Genomic DNA, 17,962 nt, shown 5'->3' with positions numbered 1-17,962 from the left:
ACCTGCAGTAATGGAGACTTAAAGGAGATTCTCTCCAGGTCTCCCCCTCAGCCTGTGCACAGTATGATGTGCTGGAAGGGTACAGGTGCTGAGGAGAGCAGTGGGGCTGTAGCACCCACTTGGGAGGTTTCCTGGCCTAAGCACGACTAATGGAGCCCACACCACTTTTCAGTGGCAAATCCACTGGAAAGCTTCGAAAAGCTTTTTCGAAGATGAGCCAAAGCAGTGGGCTGTTTTATTTACCTGCTTTATCATGGCCCGGTTTAGCTTGAAGGGATGGAGAGTCTGGGGCAGTCAGGTGGCAGTGTGATGGCCCTCCCTCATGCGGTCCAGAGCAGACATACTGGAGGGGTAGCAGGAACCTGAGCCCTCCCCACCAGTTCATCTCCGTGAGGTGGCTACTTCGGCTCGGGAAGTGCTATGAGATAGTAAAAGCAGTTTCTAGCTGAAAAGGTAATATAATTTTTCTTACAGGTATTGCAGGGAAGAGCTTGGCATTAAACAAATAGATGACACCCCCTTTCCCTGTGACTTTGTGCTCCCCAACCAGACCAACCCAGATCGTTTCTTGTTCCTTCAAGGAGTTTCTGAGGGAGGAGAGAGACAGGGGAAGCCCAGTAGCTCTTAGTTTAGAAATGTGTCTGCACGTGAATTGTTAAAGGCTTCTTAGGTAGATGTCACATTCTCGGAATATGCTTAGAAAATGACGACTCAACTAGATGTTTTCTAAAGGAAACAAAAGAATACTCCTCGGAAGAATTTTCAAGAGTCTCGGGAGTAGATAATCTTTGGCAGAAACAATTCAGCCACAGCCAGACATGGTGGAGGGAGACTTCTAGAAATAACTGCATCCCCTTCTAAAGTGCAAGTTATTTTAATCTCTCTGGGTGGGACACAACCTGTGTTATGGAAAGATACAGGAGAAAAGGAAAGGCTGATGGTGGTGTGCTCAGCACCTGGTAGAGGTCGAAATCCTTTGAAATGAAACACCAGCAAAGACTGGTCACCCCTCTACAGAATCTTTCTGCCACAGATCACCTTGTGTTTCTCTAAACAAATACATTGAGGTATTTATTAGTGTAATTTTACCTATACCCGCATCATATAGTGGAGAGTCTTGCTCTCATGGCAATGTACTTAAGAAGAATGTCCAGTTCTAGATGGGATGCAAGTCCCAGCACCAGCACCCTCTCAAGCGCAGAGCAAGCATGCAATCACTGTACCATGACAGGGAAGTTGGTTTCATGGCTGAGGTCCTGGGCTGGAGCTCCAGACACTGCTGCAGGAAACTTGGGTGAGCCACTTCACAGATGTAAGCTGGAGGGCCCTGGTTGTAAAGACATACATTGCCTTTTCTGGTGCTTCAACTGGTTGTATTATGCCCATCAGAGGGTGTAATACCTGAAAATAAACTTGTGCAAGGGAGCTGATGTCTCCTGACACCAAATTATTAGACTGCTCCTAGTAATCAGGACATGCAGTATCCCCTTTTCACCTCAACTCTGGCAGGGAAGAGTGAAATTTCCTACTATTTTGGTTGCCAGTGGTGTCTGCATCCTGTCTCCTAGGAAATGCAACAGGGAGGAGGAAACACGAGGAACAACATTAGCTTGTCTTTTAGCCACTCTTCCACCTTCCTGGTTTCCATTTTTGGATCAGAGTGCCTGTGTATAGCACTGAATGGCATGGCACCAACATGCCTGAAGGCCCTGCGCTCTTATTACCCACTTACTCCCAAGGACTCTCTGAGGTGCTGCGGTTCCCGATGGACAAACTACACTGCTTGCAACTGGGCTGAGCTGGGGGCTGGGAAAATGGGAAAGGAACCAGATGTCTCTATGTCTGCAGTCATAGGGTGGGAACATGGTAAGCTGTCCCTTCCAGCTGATGTTCAAGAATACCTGAGCTCCAGATGAGCTCAGGTGAGGGACATGAAGCTGGGGACTGCTCCCCTTTTTTTGTGTGTGTGTACAAGAAGCCTCTAGAAGTCTCTTTTCCTGCAGAGATGGTCTTGGAAGTGTCCTGTTGAGAGCCAGGGGTCTAGAGTTTGGATCCTCAGGAATAGTAAGTCAATGAAGACAGGTGGTTTTGTTTCTCCTTCAGATGAATGCAAGAACTCACCTCTCTACCATAACCAACCTTGGCTCTTCTCTCTATCTTAATACAGCTGACATAACCTAGGGGACTGGTGCCAAAGAGTTAGCAGAGCTATATATAAAGAAATGCTCTGTCACTCTAGTTGGACATGTTTAGGGCATGTCACTGTCACAGCCAGATGGAATGGTAAAGGACAGTGGTGATCATGTTTAGGACGTGTAAGAGGATGGGATTAAAGTAGAAACAATACTCAAAGGGAGGTATGTTGGGAGCTTCTAATCCCTAAGACATCATTAGCAAATGATAAAAAGCAGCCTGTACAAAATAGAAGGCAAATATCTGCACGGTGTCATGAGGTTGTGGAACAACCTACCAGGGGAAGGATGAAAAACACTTAAACCAAATTCAGAGTAGGGTCAGGTGCTTCCCTGGCTTATACACATGCTAAAAGGAGTGATTATGAATGGTGGCAATTTGGAAAGGATCTAAAGTGTCAGAGTTACCAGGTTAAAGTAACCTCTAGTAGCAGGGACTAGGTAAGAGCTTTCTTTGGGGAGGGAAGAGTGTTATCACACCTTTGTCTGAAACAACCTGGAGCAGCTGGACCTCAGCTCTGGTCTGGATGACAGCTCTCTTAAAGTCTCACAAGTCCCTCTACTTTTGTTCACAGACTCTTTCAGGAGCACCCTGAGACTCTGGATCGCTTTGAAAAGTTCAAAGGCCTGAAGACTCCTGATCAGATGAAGGGCTCTGAAGATCTGAAGAAGCATGGAGCTACTGTCCTTACCCAACTGGGCAAAATCCTGAAGCAGAAGGGTAATCATGAGGCAGAGCTGAAGCCCCTGGCTCAAACCCATGCGACCAAGCACAAAATCCCTGTCAAATACCTGGAGGTATGGCAAAGGGCAGGGAATCTTGCTATCTGATGTTTAGTGAATGTGCGCAAGATAGTTATGTGAGAGGTGCCCTTTATTTACTGGTGGCTAGTTGGACTTCAGTGACCTCTCCCTCAAGTCCAATGTCTCTGTGCAGGCTGGACGAGACATGGAAAGGGGTTATGGTATGTGACTGGTATGTGACTATCCAAGTTTAGATTTCCCATTCCAAACACCACACATGGTCTGACCAAGCCTTGACAATAATAAACCAGCCTATGCAGCCTCTGCATGCCTGGGAAACTACATTATGTAAGAACTGTCAGTGACTGGATACCAGGGACATACAATTTTAGGGTAAGCCCTGGAGGATCCACTGGAGATCAAGACACACAAAACCAAGCGTACAAACACGGGGCATGAATTTTCAGCCTTAATGGATTAGGCAGACAAAGAGGGGGAAAGTCCATGGTCTACTCAAGGTCATGAAGCAGATCAGTGTCAGAGCTAGGAATAGAGCCCAGTTCTTCTGCCCAGCCCAGGCTCCTTGCATGCTAGACCTCACTGTCTCTCCAGAGACTGTGGGAAGGGCTCCTGAATTAGCTTGGAGATATTTCCAGGCTCTGCAACCTACTTCTTAGTCTGGCTTTTCTGAAAATAAACCCTGAGTGTCCCTTCAGCTTTTCTCTCTCTCTCTCTTTCCTTCCTCACAGTTCATTTCTGAAGTCATTATCAAGGTCCTTGCCGAAAAACATGCTGCAGACTTTGGGGCTGATTCCCAGGCTGCAATGAAGAAGGCGCTGGAGCTGTTCCGGAATGATATGGCCGCCAAGTACAAGGAGTTCGGTTTCCAGGGTTAACACATACACACAGAGGAACACCACGATGGAGGCGTGTCCATGCATCTTAGAGTAGCTTCCCCAGCACTGTTTCGGACATCTCACAATTGGCCATCCAAGACCTGTGGGAAAGCTTTGATGAGAGGCCAAAAGTCACTCCAGGCAGTGTAGAGGCACTCAGAATGACATCCATGATAAACTGTTGTTTCCTGGCTTCATGTATACAAGAGAAAAAAATCTGCTTCCTTAGGAAAAATAATGTAAGGGATTATCTGTGAGCTTCTGCCTACCCTAACCCCTTTTTCTTTCTCCCTCCTCAAAACCCAGTCCCATCTGAGAGGCGAATGGCATGACCAGAGATGAAGGGATGTGGAGGAACAAGGGGAGCGTTGGAAAGTGTGGTGAATGAGAGAGTGAAGGGGTGACTCAAATGGTATGAAAAGGATGTCAGGATGGGAAGCAGGGGCACAGCGTCCCATTCCTCCCGCAGGTGAGACTGTTAGCAGGTTACTGTGGAGAGCTTCCAGCACAGTATTACCTTGCTTTGTGGGGGTGAATTCAGCCATTCATTCTCCAGTGTCTGCTAGCTCAGAAACTTGTACTAGTTGTTAAACTCACCTTAGCAAAACCAGGAAGAGCAGTACTCCCTGCCATCTGTAGGATTCTGGTAGCCGCTGCTGAGCATCTGAAGTTCTGTTGCACTGGGAAGTCAAGTATGTGTTTCTCAGAAAATAAAAATTCCTGCACCGGTGTTGTGTGTTTGCTCCTGGCTTTACAAGCCAGTGTGGAGAGAAGTGGGAGAGGAGGAGGAAGTGTAAAGGTGTGTTGTGTACGTATCCGGCTGCAGTGTCAGTCCATGACTTGAGTGGCACTTGGCATCTGTCTTAGCCAGGGGACGTGGGGCACTCAGATGTCACCATGGGGTCATGGCCTGGTTACTGGACTTCACAACGCAAAGCAGCAGCATCAACTTGGTGCCTCAAAGCTGACTAAAGGCCAGGGCCACTGCGGTGCTGGGGGTGGTGGGGTGGTGAGGAAAGGCCCTTTGCTCATGTATGGGGAGGTAGCACGTGCAAGTGGCCGTGGGTCCCAGCAGCAGCACAGTGCATTGCTCCCTCCAAACAATGGAAAGCAGGGCCGATTAGCCCAGGAGGAAGGCTGCAATGGCAGCATATGCTCTTAAGACCCAAGCCTTGGTCTCTGTACCGTTGTGCATTTTTGCTGAGGTGCGTTTACAGACGTATACCCATGTCCTGTGGGGGAGCTTAAGGGACAGAATGCCAAGGTGGCACCTATGTGTCTGCCTGTTGCCCTCTCCCCATCTTGGTAGCACAATGAAGTTCAAGTAACTTAATTTTACTGAGGTGGGAGAGGCTAAGGGCCACACTGTGCCGAAGGCTGCCCAAGGGTTCATCAGAAATGGTGGGAGCCTGAAAAGGGTGTTTGAGTGCAAAGTCTTGACCTGACACCCAGGTTCACAGCAGACTATAGCTGACTGTGAATCACACAGTTTCTCTGGCTGGACCTAGTTGGAGGGATAGTTATACCCCACAGTGAGCACTTGGGTCCTTATTCCCTTCTCTTCCTCCACCCACATCATCCATCTCAGGGCCTCAGCAGTAGGGTGCTGCAGTCTCTTCTAGAATATGTACTCAAGTTGTCTCCATTCAGAAAGAAAGGTGGATGAGCAAGTGTGCTGTCTTTCTGCGTATTTGCGCAGGGTTGAGAGCATTCATGGCAGGGTCACATCTTGGCACAGCAGCAGGATGCTACAGAGGCAAGCAGCTGGGTTGTGGCTAGGGGAAATGTCTGGAGTCAACATGGCTGCTCTTCTCTGGTAGGGAGAAAGTAATGCACCTTATCTCACAGAGACAGTGCGAGGGCAAGCACCAGAAAGAAGCATGAGGTGCTCAGTACTGGGAGCTACTAGCAGAGTCCGGTTCAAAGCACTCCCTGCTACACTGTGCACAGTGGAGACAGAGGAGGAGCCATCAGCTCCCCTAAAAATCAGTTCTGAACCACAATGATCTGCTATGCCTTGGATCAGGGCAAAGGCCATAAAATTTCAGTCTCTGAAAGGAGAAGGAATGAATTCCTTCCCAGAAGACAGCATCTCTGATTTCTTGCTCTTTACAAATCCTCACTTTACCTCTGGGAGCTTGCTTGGGGTTTCAACCTTTCAGAGAGGGTCACAAAAGCCTATGCTGTCACCTAGATGAAGTTACAGCCAGGTGGTCACTGGCTAAAGCAACTTGCTTCATCTGACTCCAGTCTAGTCTGTCTGCCTTTGTGGACAGGGCAACCTATTTAATTAAGGTCTAAGATTGCCTGTCCAACACAATAAGATTTCCTGCCAGTGACAACATGCTCTGCTTTAGGATTAAAAGCTCTGCTATAGCAGCTGCCTCTGTCAGTCTGAGTGGGTCTGAAGTTGTGTCCAGATATTTTTATGTAGGGCAATGTGGTGGAGAAGAAAGGGTTTGTATGTATGTTTTGTCTAGCTACCGGTTATTAGGTGCCTGGAATAAATGTCAGTCCATTGGGAGCACTTACCTTTCACTCTGACAGCCTTACCCCACTGTGTCAGTGCACTAAGGACCATCCTTAGATCTGTGCTGGTCAGATGTGGGTCCTGGTGCGGGTTTTCTGGTTGTGGCTATGGCCCAGTGAAGATGGGCAAACTGAGGTGAACCAGCAAATTCAGATACCAGTAACTGTGGAGCTATCTCCAGCAGGCGCAGCAGGTTGGGATGGCTGTGGTGAAATCCACTTCTGCACCTTTTGTGTATGCCCTTGGCTATGGTCCTGGCATAGTGTAGCAATATATGTAATTCCCACCCAGTGAGTCTCTAAAACCCCAGGAACAGCCCTTTCCTGAGGGACAGGGGTAGTTTCCTAGCAGAAAGGGGATGGTGGGGAAAGGATTTTTCAGCTCCATGACGTATTGATTCAGCATTTTTGTTGGAGTCACCCTCTCCACTGTTCTACTAGCACATGTAGCTTTTCTGGTTCATGTATGGGTCTCTTAGTGGAGATAAATCATACCAGCGTTAAGTCCAGAAATTTTCCTGCCTCCTTTCCAGGAATAGCTTTACATCAGGAGGATGGGTCCCAGGGGCTTGTGCCCAGCCCCACTCCGTTAGCACCATTTGGTGTCACATATATGTTCCTGGTCACACAATGGTATGTGGATTGTGTGGCTGCCAGCCTCCTTGCTCCAGCCATGACTACATGACTATAGCCAGGACAGGCTTTTATGGCTGTCCTATGCTTTCCATGCTCTCCTGCAATTTCCTTTATGCTAATAATGCTGTTTCTGGCAGCAGATGGGTTGTGCACCTGCATCCGCCCTTAGGTTGAAAAGCATCCTTGTTGCTTTGCACTTGACATACTATTCTGCTCCCACTGCGGCGGTTTCCATTGCATGGCAGAACTCCCTATGGCACCCAGCCAGTGACCTGTCTGTGTTCTCTCGGGCTTCAGTGTCAGATGCTGGCAGCTCATCAGGATCTCGGACGTGGGGAGCAGGCCCTCGCCTCCCAAGCGCTGTGCAAGTCAGCCCCAGCCACAGTGCAACAACACTGCAGGCTGTGCTGCCTGTCCCCTTGTCTTTACTTCTGCCTGCTGATCCTGCCTCACTCCACTACCTGCCAATGGCAGGGGGCATCAAGGAGCAAATGCTGGGGACCATGTTATTAACCCTGTGATCTCTTGGTCACCTTAGTGGGAGAAAGGGACGGGGCTCCAACGACTAATTATGTTAAATATTTAGCACCTTAGCATGACGCTTGTGGCATTCTTCATGTTTGCATCTCCCTGCAGGGCTAACGTGAGGAAAGGGCAGGGAAGTTTCCAGTCCACGTCATAGTCACTGAACAAATAGGTCTGGTTTCTGAGTATCGAAGCACAATGTCTGAAGAATGTAATGTCTATATGACACTGTAATTTAAGACAGAGACTCAAATGCTCACCTGTACCACATGCTTTCAGATAAGGATTATTTTTGTCATGATCCCTACGTTTTCTACCACCTGCTGAAAATCTGTCCTGTATGTTATGCCACTGAGGAAAAGAAACCAGTGGTGGAGCCACAAAGAAACACCACAACTTTGTAGGAGACTTGCTCATCCTCGACGTTTTTTCCAGAAGGTGCATGGTGTCAGAGCTTGTCCTTCTCCTTCCTGGACTCCATCATCTCAGGTTTGCTAAGGGCTGCACCCCTGCTTGTTCAGCCTGCGCAGGGCTTAACAGAGTCTTGCTGCTTCTACGACTGAGCGCACACACATATATGGGTATCTATACACATGTACCAGCTTCACAACACACATTATTAGCAAAGACCCTCTGTCCAAAACCTCCAGCTTCCAGTGTGATTGTGTGCTGGTTCTTCATTTCAGAGGATGATACATGTTACTTCTCACATTGTGCCTAAATGAAGTATGGCCCTGAAACCAGGTTTTGCTAAGGTCTAACCAAGTAAGAGGACAGACCTGTGCAACGACATGGCACCTCGAGAGTACTGGTAAGTAGGGGGCTGTTCAATTTCGTGAAGGTGTGCTGGCAGAGTCGAGGAAGCCACCTGAAACTACAGTAAGTGAAAACAGAAATCCCTATCAGCTTCTTTTGTCCAACAGGTTGATAAATGAGTATTTATGAATATGAGAGTCACAACAATGCAGCCTCCTTGACCAGCACATAAATCCCTCCCTCCTCTGTGATCACAGGCATAACAAGCCCATCTCCCAGTCCTGTGACTTCTATAAAATAGTGATCCAAATGTCAGTAAAGGTGACCTTGTGGCTTTTTAAAGCAGTACTTTAGAGTCACTTGGCTGCACTGTACCAAAGTCCTTTCCCAATTTGGCTTTCATCCCCTCTAAATATACAAACAGAACAGGCTTCCTTCACCTTACCCTGCAGCCCTCTAGAGACCACCCATGGTAAGCTATATCAGACAGAAGGTCTGGGATTCTGCTGGGCAAGGCAAGGCAAGCCCTGGCACAGGCCATACCAGTGTAGCTGGTAGTTGGATCGAAAAGGCAATGTATACTTGGAATGGGGTGGGTATTGGAATGTCTGTCCCTCTCTCCATATCACAAGAAAAGCATCTCATGCTTAAAGAAACGGCAGTTCAGTGGCCCTGAGCTGGACAAATGGCCACTTCAGTTATGCCCATGCAAATGCAAGGGCCACAAAGTCAGTGGGGATAACTTGGACATGAGGTTGTTCTACCTCATTTAAGGCACCGGCTTGGATACATGTCATGGGGCTGTGCGACTGGTTTACTGGATTTGCCTAGAGCTGCTGAGAGGATGCTGTTGCTGGTGTGGCTACCCTGTAATCCAGCAGTAGACATGATCCCAAACCAGTTCTCTAGTTAACTACCTCAGGTATTAAAAATTAAGATGACACAGATACCCTTGTCTAGGAATTTGTGATTTTCCCCAAGTTGTAGGCCTGTATACAGGGCTGTAGCTATGCTGTTACTGGTATCCAAGAAGGCTGCTTTAAAGCTAATACGGGCATGTATATCTCAGTGGCAGCCTGATGTCTGGAGTAGAGCTTAAAGAAAAATATGCCCGTTTCCCCTTTCCAAGGAAAGCTTGGTATGAATGCAGCTGCTGGGTGTCTGATCTTAATTTAGATCGCCCTTCAAGCAGGTTCAAATGTTCCAGTGACAGAATCGCTTTGTGTGGAAAGCCTTCTGGTTTATTAACACTTAATTCTGTATGTCTCCATGCTTAACCTGTGTGTCTCCTGTTGCTTCCCAGTGTATAAAAGTAATGATGCTTTTATTCAATCAAGTTTTTCTATATGTTCTGTCCTCCCCCAACATGTCTGTTTCCTTCTTCAACCTAAACTCCAGCATTAATGCTGTCACCAAAGGGGTGGAAAATTCCTGGAGCTGATACCCTTACTAAGATCTGGGACTGCTCTGCCCAGGGCTTGCATGACAGCAGGCTGGTCCTTTTGGCTCTTGGTGAGTTTTTGGGTTATCTGAAGAGTTAGTTGATACGGTGTCAGAATGGGTCTGTGTTTTTTCACTCACCCCTCAGCTGGGTGAATAGTCTGGTGCCCTTAGAGGGATGTAGTATGTCATGGATTAACTGACAGCTGGCTGGGGAGAAAGGAGAAAAAGAGCCGCAACAGAGTTTTGCCTAAACCAGCCATACTGTGTCCCTGCAGAGTCTGTGGGAGAGCCTGCACTGAGAGAAGGGTTTTCACCAGACGTGCTCAGACAAGCTGTACAGAGATGGAGGAAAAGGAGGCAGAGCAAGTCATGTACCACACTTGCAGCTACCCCTCTCTGAGGGCAGATAGATGCGTATAGTCGGTAAGGAAGAGTGAAAAATGAAATACAGGTGAGAAATGGAGGCACAACTGCCTCCCCCCAGAGGCTATTCACTGCTATCAATGCCTTCTGAAGAGCAACAGCATCATTCTGACAATCACTCTGCTGTAACACGATGGAGAGAGTTTCCTAACACCAGCTGGTAATCTGAGTGTTTTTGTATGGGAAGCAAGATGGACTTGAAGTTTTCTCATGGTGCTAGGCACTGTGGATGTGACACTTTCACAAAGCTGGCTCATAAATCATGAGAAAGAAACTTCTTGTACATTTTGCTTTTGCACTGATAATGGCACGTATTGCTAACCAGCGAACCCCCCAACTAATTTCAGTATGTCACGTTTAAGCTGCTGTCCCTATGTCTCTTGTTATGTTCCCTCTACAGCTGAAATGATCCCTTAGCGCATAAAGTCATCAATCTTTTTCTTTCCAGTCAAACTTTTCTGTCCCAAAATGGAATTCTTTGTAACAGTCACAAACTGCTAGCTCATAACAAGGAGAATGATTAGAGAATAATCTTTAACATATTTCCTATTATGTTTTTTTCTAGTTCAGCTGTGCTGTAGCTTCCTTGTCTGTTTCAGATCAGAAACTTGTTGACTATATGTGTCATCTGGGACAAGCTCTGTTCTGTTGTTTGATGGTAATTAAGAAGTCGGTTTCATCCAGTTTAAAACTCTCAGTCTACAAAATGCACCATCTGAAACAACACCCTTCTTAAAATATGCCCGAGGTATTTGCTGTATTTTTTTTACCCTAGACCTTAGTTAGAGACCTATCTGTGCTTTTACAGATGGTACACTGAAGCAGAGCCAGGCATCAGCAGATTCATTGTTTGATGCTTTGCTCATTCAGCTGTCCACTAGGCCAGGCTGCCGACTGCATGGCAGCTGATGTTGGTGAGCTTCTTGTGTAGGAAGACATGTGAAGTTGTGCCATCTGCTAGTAAGCAGTTCTTGCTTTGATGTGGTTGAGTTTCAGCCGTTGTCAAAGGACATCCTGTATGTAGACATTCAGTTGAAGAAGTGGTGTGGTGTAAATACCCAGATAGATTACAGATGCTATATACAAAGCAAAGCAGTGTAAAGGCCTTTAGGCTGAACTTGGGTGAAGTGCTCTAGATATTAATGAACTATGGTATCACTCGGGACGCTGCTAATCTCACTTCCAAAGAAAAAGGCCCTGGACTGAGATAATAGAGGATGTAAATATCTAAAACATGTTACTGGAAGAAGTGAGGTCCCTAAATCCGTGTGTACGAACCTCAGATTCTCCTGTGTAATTCTTCACATGCTTGCATTTCCATCTGTAACCCCCTCTTGATTTCTAACATTCTGCCTCTGCTATGCCCTGTTTTTCCACCAGCTTGGGTGGATCTAAGCCAACCCGTGTTGGCTAAATTCATTTATAATCCTCATAAGTGACTTTCCTCTGCCTAATCTGGCAGAAACCAGTCACATTTTACCTACTTCTGACCTCCAAAAACTGCAGTTCCAGCTGCTTCGATTCAGCAGCATGGTTGGTGAACAAGGTTCAGGTGCATGCCTGTTACCACATAGATCACTTAGCTCATATGCCTCTGGTCTTTTAAAAATGAGCTGTGCCTTGCAGTCCGTTTTGGAAAAGGCTTGCCTTCAGGAGACCATGCTTGGATGATGAATCACTGCTTGACAGGGGTGCCTAGGCTCTAAAAGAGTAGGTTTTAAAAAAAAAGGGAAAAATAGAAACAGAGCTGGGTTTCATACTGGCTGTACTTCAGTAGCCCTTCCCACTCAGCACATGGCTGTCTGAATCCTTTTGAACAATCAAACTCTCCAGCAGTGTGCTGGAGTCCTGGGCAAGTAGCTCAGCCTTCATATTCTACTCCGGCAGGAGTAGAACAGGGCTGTCTAAAACCTTCATGCAACTTTGAGGCTGTTACTGTCTTGATGGGACCACTCCTCCCCAAGAGGAGTCTCTTTGAAAAGTAAAACGAAGAGAGGAGTGAGGCAAGATTTCAATGGCTAGCATTAAATGACATACTGCAAAGCACGAAGGATCTGTTTGGGAACAACAGGCTATGTGAGAGCCTGCTCTGTGGTGTTTGGAGAGTTTGTTTTGGTTTTTTTTCCCCTGTGAGCTATGGTTGCAATTTCCTCTCCCACCTCATTGACAGGAACATCTGGATCTACCCGCACTCACAATTCTCTGTGGAAGAGAGCTAGTACAACAGGAGAGAGCAGGTTTTCTTTCCTCGTTGCTCTGGTTTGAGGATAGCTTGCAGCTGTGCCTGACTGGAAGGAATTTACAGATCTCATGTATGATGGTCGAGAAACATTTCCTCTCCTAACTTCATCATGTTTGTGTTCAGACACATAGTGGCTCATAACTGTGAAATCTTCAGTTCCAATCCTTCTGGCAACATACAGTGGGAAAAAATGGATAGAAATGGAAGCAATGCCTTTGCTTTCCTTCTACAGTCAGGCTGGAAATGAACACTACATCCACCTCAGTAAAGGGGTTAATTATATCTGTGAAGAAAAGTGTATTAAAGACTTTCAGTGTTAGAAATAGACCAAAACAGAGTAAGTGCTGCAGAGTACATCATCCTTTCAAGTACTGGTGATGGTGAGATAAGAGATAATACATTGGGGTGTGGGAAGGTGGGGAAAAGCAGGGGGAGAGAGAGAGAACATACATCACTTGTATCTTGAGGGCAGAGCATCTTAGAAATAAACTTAAGGAATAACCTTTCTTTGAGCATTTAATTTCACTCCTGGTGGGAGTGCTCAGCTTACAATTAAGTCTGTGATGAGAGAGTGTGTGGGTGGTTGTGTATATGTATGTACAGCACAAAGCCTATAGTTAGTACGCAGAACTAAATGTTTTGTTCTGGAGTCCCAAAGGTACACAGCCTCTCAACACTCATTAATTTCAGTGGGTGTGAGACCTTCTAAAGACCTGGATTCATACAGCAAAATTTTCACCACAGGCTTCGGACCTCTCTTTTTATTCTGCTCATGATGCAGTAGAAACTTGGAAACCAGCTCTGCATCTATTCATCAGCTGCAGTACGAGCCCCTTTTATTAGTGCCTTTTGTGGCAATAGCTGCGATCTATTTAAAGTGGTAAGCCTTCGAACTGCAGTTCCCTGCAGCAGATGTAGTGGAAGCAGATATCCACAGAAGCAAGCCAAAATGAACTTCTTGTGTTGCTGCTCGAAGACCGGGCTCCATCCCAGTCACCAACAGTTACTGAACTCCTGATATGTGAAGATGGGCTTTGGCTCCTTCTTTGGTGGTTTGGGGCTTGGAGGGACGCTAGGTTTCCTGGTGAAGTCGTGCTGCAATTTATATTCCCTGCTTCATATTCACTCTCTTTCATTTCTCCCCCTTGGAGGGCATTCACGGAGAGGAGACGTTGCTGTTCTTGTGGCCTAGCTCTGCATCCTCAAAGATGTTACTGCTAAATCCATGTGGCATGACTAGAGCAAATGGAGAAAAGAACAAAAATGACACCAGGTATGCACTCTGGAGGCAGAGTGGTGTCCTTGTGTGTGTCCTGACCATGCAACAAGTGGTGTTCCTCAAGGGTCCATACTGGGACCAATGCTATTTAAGATTAATGCCATTTAATGTTAATGGCATAGATAGAGGGATCGAGTGCATCCTCAGCAAGTTTGTGGATGACACCAAGCTGAGTGGTGCAGTTGATTGATACACTAGTGGGAAAGGATGACACCCGGATGGACCTTGACACACCTGAGAACTGGGCCCATGTGAACCTCCTGAAGTTCAGCAAGGCCTGTACCTGAGTTGGGGCAATCCTCAATGTCAGAACAGACTGAGCGATGAATTGATTGAGAGCTGCACTGCAGAGAAGGATACCAGTGGATGAAAAATTGGATGCAAGCCAGCAAAGCCAACTGTATCCTGGTCTGCATCAAAAGAAGCATGTCCAGCAGGTTGAAGGAGGTGATCCTGCCCTTCTACTCAGCTCTTATGAGACTCCACCTGAAGAATTGTGTCAGGGTCTAGGTTCCCAGTACTACACAGACATGGATCTGTCAGAACGGGTCCAGAGGACGGCCAGAAAAATGATCAGAGGACTGGAGCACCTCTCTGATGAAGACAGGATAAGAGAGTTGAGATTGTTCAGCCTGGAGAAGAGAAGGCTCTGAGAAGACCTTAATGCAACCTTTCAATATGTAAAAGGGGCTTATAAGAAAGGTGGAAGAATACTTTTTGCCAGGATCTGTTGTGGCAAGGGGCAGTATTTTGAAACTGAAGGAGGGTAGATTTAGGTTAGATAGAAGGAAGCAACTCTTTGCAATGAGGGCAGTGAGACACACAAACAGCTTTCCCAGAGAAGCTGTGGTTGTCCCATCCCTGGCAGTGTTCAAGGCCAGGTTGGACATGGCTTTGAGCAACCTGCTCTAGTAGAAGGTGTCCCTGTCCATGGCAGGAGGGTAGGACTAGATGATCTTTTAGATGTCTCTTCCAACCCAAACCAGGCTATGATTCTATTTTGCATTTCCCTATTGGCTTGTCACTCTTCTTTTCCACTTTGTTCACCTCATCAGCGCCTGGATAAATGGCATGATCTCACTCTCAAACAGGAAGCAAGAAATAAAGTATTTAAGTACCATACACAGTACTATAAAGTACTGCAGCATCACAGCTGCAAACTTGTTCCTGTAGGCCACATACTGACATAGAAATTATAAGAACAAATGCAATTTATGCTTGCTTAGAAGAGGTTCCTGGAAGGCACATCCACCTCATGAAGGAAAAAATAAATGTGGCTAAGAATAAAAATTTTGAGTCCCTAGTTTATGCACAGCAATGGCAGGGGATTTTTGTTTGGAAGAGATGTGGGCCGCAGGGAAGAGAATAGCCACTTTTTCTCCAAGAGTAGGTTCTGTATCTGGGTTTGGCTAGTCTCAAAGGGCTTCTGATGTGTTTTACTAAGCTTTGCAAGGTTAATTCGGGAGACATGAGCTACTGTTAGGATGATATAACCAGACCAAAGAGTCACCTAGACTAATCAGAAAGAGTCACCTAGACTAATCAGGGACACTTTTTCCCTTGCAGCCATGTTGTTGGTGTATATCATGCTCAGCTAGCTGGTGGTTGAAGGGACCATGCAGTTCATAAACAAATGCTGAACATGATGGGGGGCTCAGAGGGAAGACTGAGACCACATGATACCAAGATTTGCTCCACTCCTGAGTTGTAAAATACTTTCTTTGGAGTCACTAATGAAAACCTCCAGTACAGCCTAAACCAGTTGTCACGACATCACTTGGTTGGTTGGTTGGTTGGTTGGTTGTTTTTTTGAATACATCTGAATAACTGGGATTTGGCCTGTGACAGAGACAGGAATGGGAAACATATCTGCCCACCCAGGCTGCAGAGAAAGATTCTGAATTACGTACCAAACATTAGTCAAGTAGCAGGTTGAGTCACAGATGGTTTCACAGCACAAGTGTCTCAAGAAGTAGTCCTCTGAGGAGGGGAAATGCAGCAAGGAGAAAGGGCAGGGGGAAACAACAAAAAGACCTTTAACTAACAGTGACTAGTCCTAGTTCTTTTTTCTTCTCTTTATTTCCTTGGGATGTTGTCACCTGCATTACTGGAGGAGATATTGTTTGGCACAAGTACAAGGAACTTATTCCTCCCAACTTGCCCAGTAAATCCTAAAGTTCTTTTCAAACCAAGACAGCTACTAAGCTGGGACTCCTGATTCAGACTCCTTCTCCCATTCAGATAACTGTTACTGCCCAATATGCCAGGTGTGAGAAAGCTGCTCACACAGCAACATCAAGCAGATGTTGGACATCTGATTAGACACTGGAATAAGAATTGAGACTGGCTTCATAAATTCTTTACACGGCATCTTTCCTAGACTTCTGCAACACAACATTTGTCTGAAAATGAAAGAAAAAAGTCTTTTCTCAACGACGAGCTTTTGACCTGTTTGAGGTACTACCTTTATGTAATTGGTGGAGGACTGACAGCATGTTTGGATAAAGCACAAGACACCAAAGATGAACAGTCCCTGCTCCACAGAGACCTAGACAACCTTGCTGAGCTGGCCTGTTCTTGCCAATGAGGGTTGCACCATGACCATTTCCCAGTAAAGTAAAAGCAGTCTGCTTCACACTGCACGAATGTGAAAAACTAAGAAGATGAGCATAACTATCATTCCTTAAGGTATCTGCCTGCTTTCTGCTGGAGGTTCACCTTTGCATTGACACAACTGTTATTACAGAAGACCACATGCAGTTTTGTAGTGCAACTTCTAATGTTCCTCAAGAAAAGCCGGGTGGAAGCACAGCCTGCCTAAAATGCAGTTGTCGACTCCTGCTGTTTCTCTTCTAGGCATAACCCCTCCCAGAAAAGGCACTCGCTTCAACAAAAGACAGACCTTGGCTCATTTGCTTCCAAATGCTATGTCCTGTGACATTATCTCATTACCTGACCTCATACACACAACACAGCTTTAGACTGTACAGAAACATCACCAGTCTGACACAAAATGCGCTCAGATGGATCTACTTGTTCTCCACACAACTTCTTTGAGTGGTCGTGAAAGACAACGCACTGTATCTGTAGGAATAGGCACCATGACACAAAGGACGTGAAAGAATGAATCAAGGAGTCAGAGGCAGCTTGTCTTTCCCTGACAGAGCAGTCAGGGAAAGGAGATGAGGATTGCAACAAAATTCAGTTACAGATTAAAAAAGAAGGTATGACACACTGAATGTTAGCTTAGTTATGAGCTCAGGTCAAAGTTTATGGAGGGAAATTCTTTAGCCATGCTGTATTGAAGGACAGACAAAATGACCTGAGATGTTACAGAAGATCTCTTCTACTTTCTAAACAAAAAAAAAAATAAAATTCTATTTTAAGATCAGAAGGGCCACTATGGCACTTCTGGTGACTGTCGTTAGAGTTAAGCCAGAGAGGACGAGCACTGTATAAAGACAAAGCAGGAGATGTGGAACAGCTCCTTATGTTTTCAAAACACCTGCATGACTATGTGATGTGATAATTTCAAGGTACAGGAAAAGACACAGAGATGTGATATTACAATACATGAGGTTCATACCTAGCTCTGTCAGAAGGTATATGTATGTCTGTATATCACTGTGCAGCACACAGTGTTCCTGTAAAGGATCTTACCAGGACTTATCCAGGGCACATTTGCACTTATGTCATAAGGAACAGAAATAGAAAGTTCAAAGACTTCTTCTACAGGGAATTTTGCAGTAAATATTGCAGTTACCTTCAGTATCTCAGATTTTAAGGAAAGGTTTTTATGTGAATTTGTTATGGGGAAGGAGAGGCAACAGAAGGACAGATATTTTCTCTAGAGTACCACACCTGATGCCATGCCATATGGCAGCCCATATTACAACACTGGGCTAGGAGAACTCTAACCTCTCAGAGGACCTCAAACCCAGCAATTTGCCTTCCCAGAGAATGTGAAACAAACTTCTAAGGAGATCAGATGAAAGAAAACTGCATGCAAAAGCTTATTTTCCATAGGTCTTTATCTCTCTCATGTTTATTTCAGAGAACACAAGCAAATCTGTTGCCAAATCGGACTTACTGTTATCTTTGAAGAAAAGAGCCAGAAAGAAAAATCCATATAACTGCACTTGTAAGGTACACCAAAGATGCTGGGGTAAACATAAATGTCATGTGAGGAGTGTTGGGTTATACATATGATGTTTTGGTTGATACTGTCATAATAGACTTCCCTCTACTTAGCAGATAAAATGGCTTGGATTGCCACATTTGCAGTTAAGCCAAACAG

The 17,962-nt window shown here is 45.8% G+C and overlaps 1 protein-coding gene across 1 annotated transcript in view; it reads left to right on the top strand.

The window, feature by feature from the left end:
• Positions 1-4,067, top strand: part of MB (myoglobin) — a 5,053-nt gene extending 986 nt beyond the window's left edge. Inside the window, exons 2-3 of the mRNA XM_010022255.1 lie at positions 2,768-2,990; positions 3,686-4,067. Of these exons, the coding sequence (XP_010020557.1) occupies positions 2,768-2,990; positions 3,686-3,832 (370 nt within the window). The 3' untranslated portion in view covers positions 3,833-4,067. The remainder of the gene's footprint in view (positions 1-2,767; positions 2,991-3,685) is intronic.
• The last annotated feature ends 13,895 nt before the right edge of the window (positions 4,068-17,962 follow it).

This window comes from Nestor notabilis, unplaced genomic scaffold, assembly GCF_000696875.1.
Source record: "Nestor notabilis isolate BGI_N333 unplaced genomic scaffold, ASM69687v1 scaffold8389, whole genome shotgun sequence".
Taxonomy (NCBI): domain Eukaryota; kingdom Metazoa; phylum Chordata; class Aves; order Psittaciformes; family Psittacidae; genus Nestor; species Nestor notabilis.
Note: the sequence above shows the minus strand (reverse complement) of the source record. Positions and strands in the feature narration are given on the sequence as shown.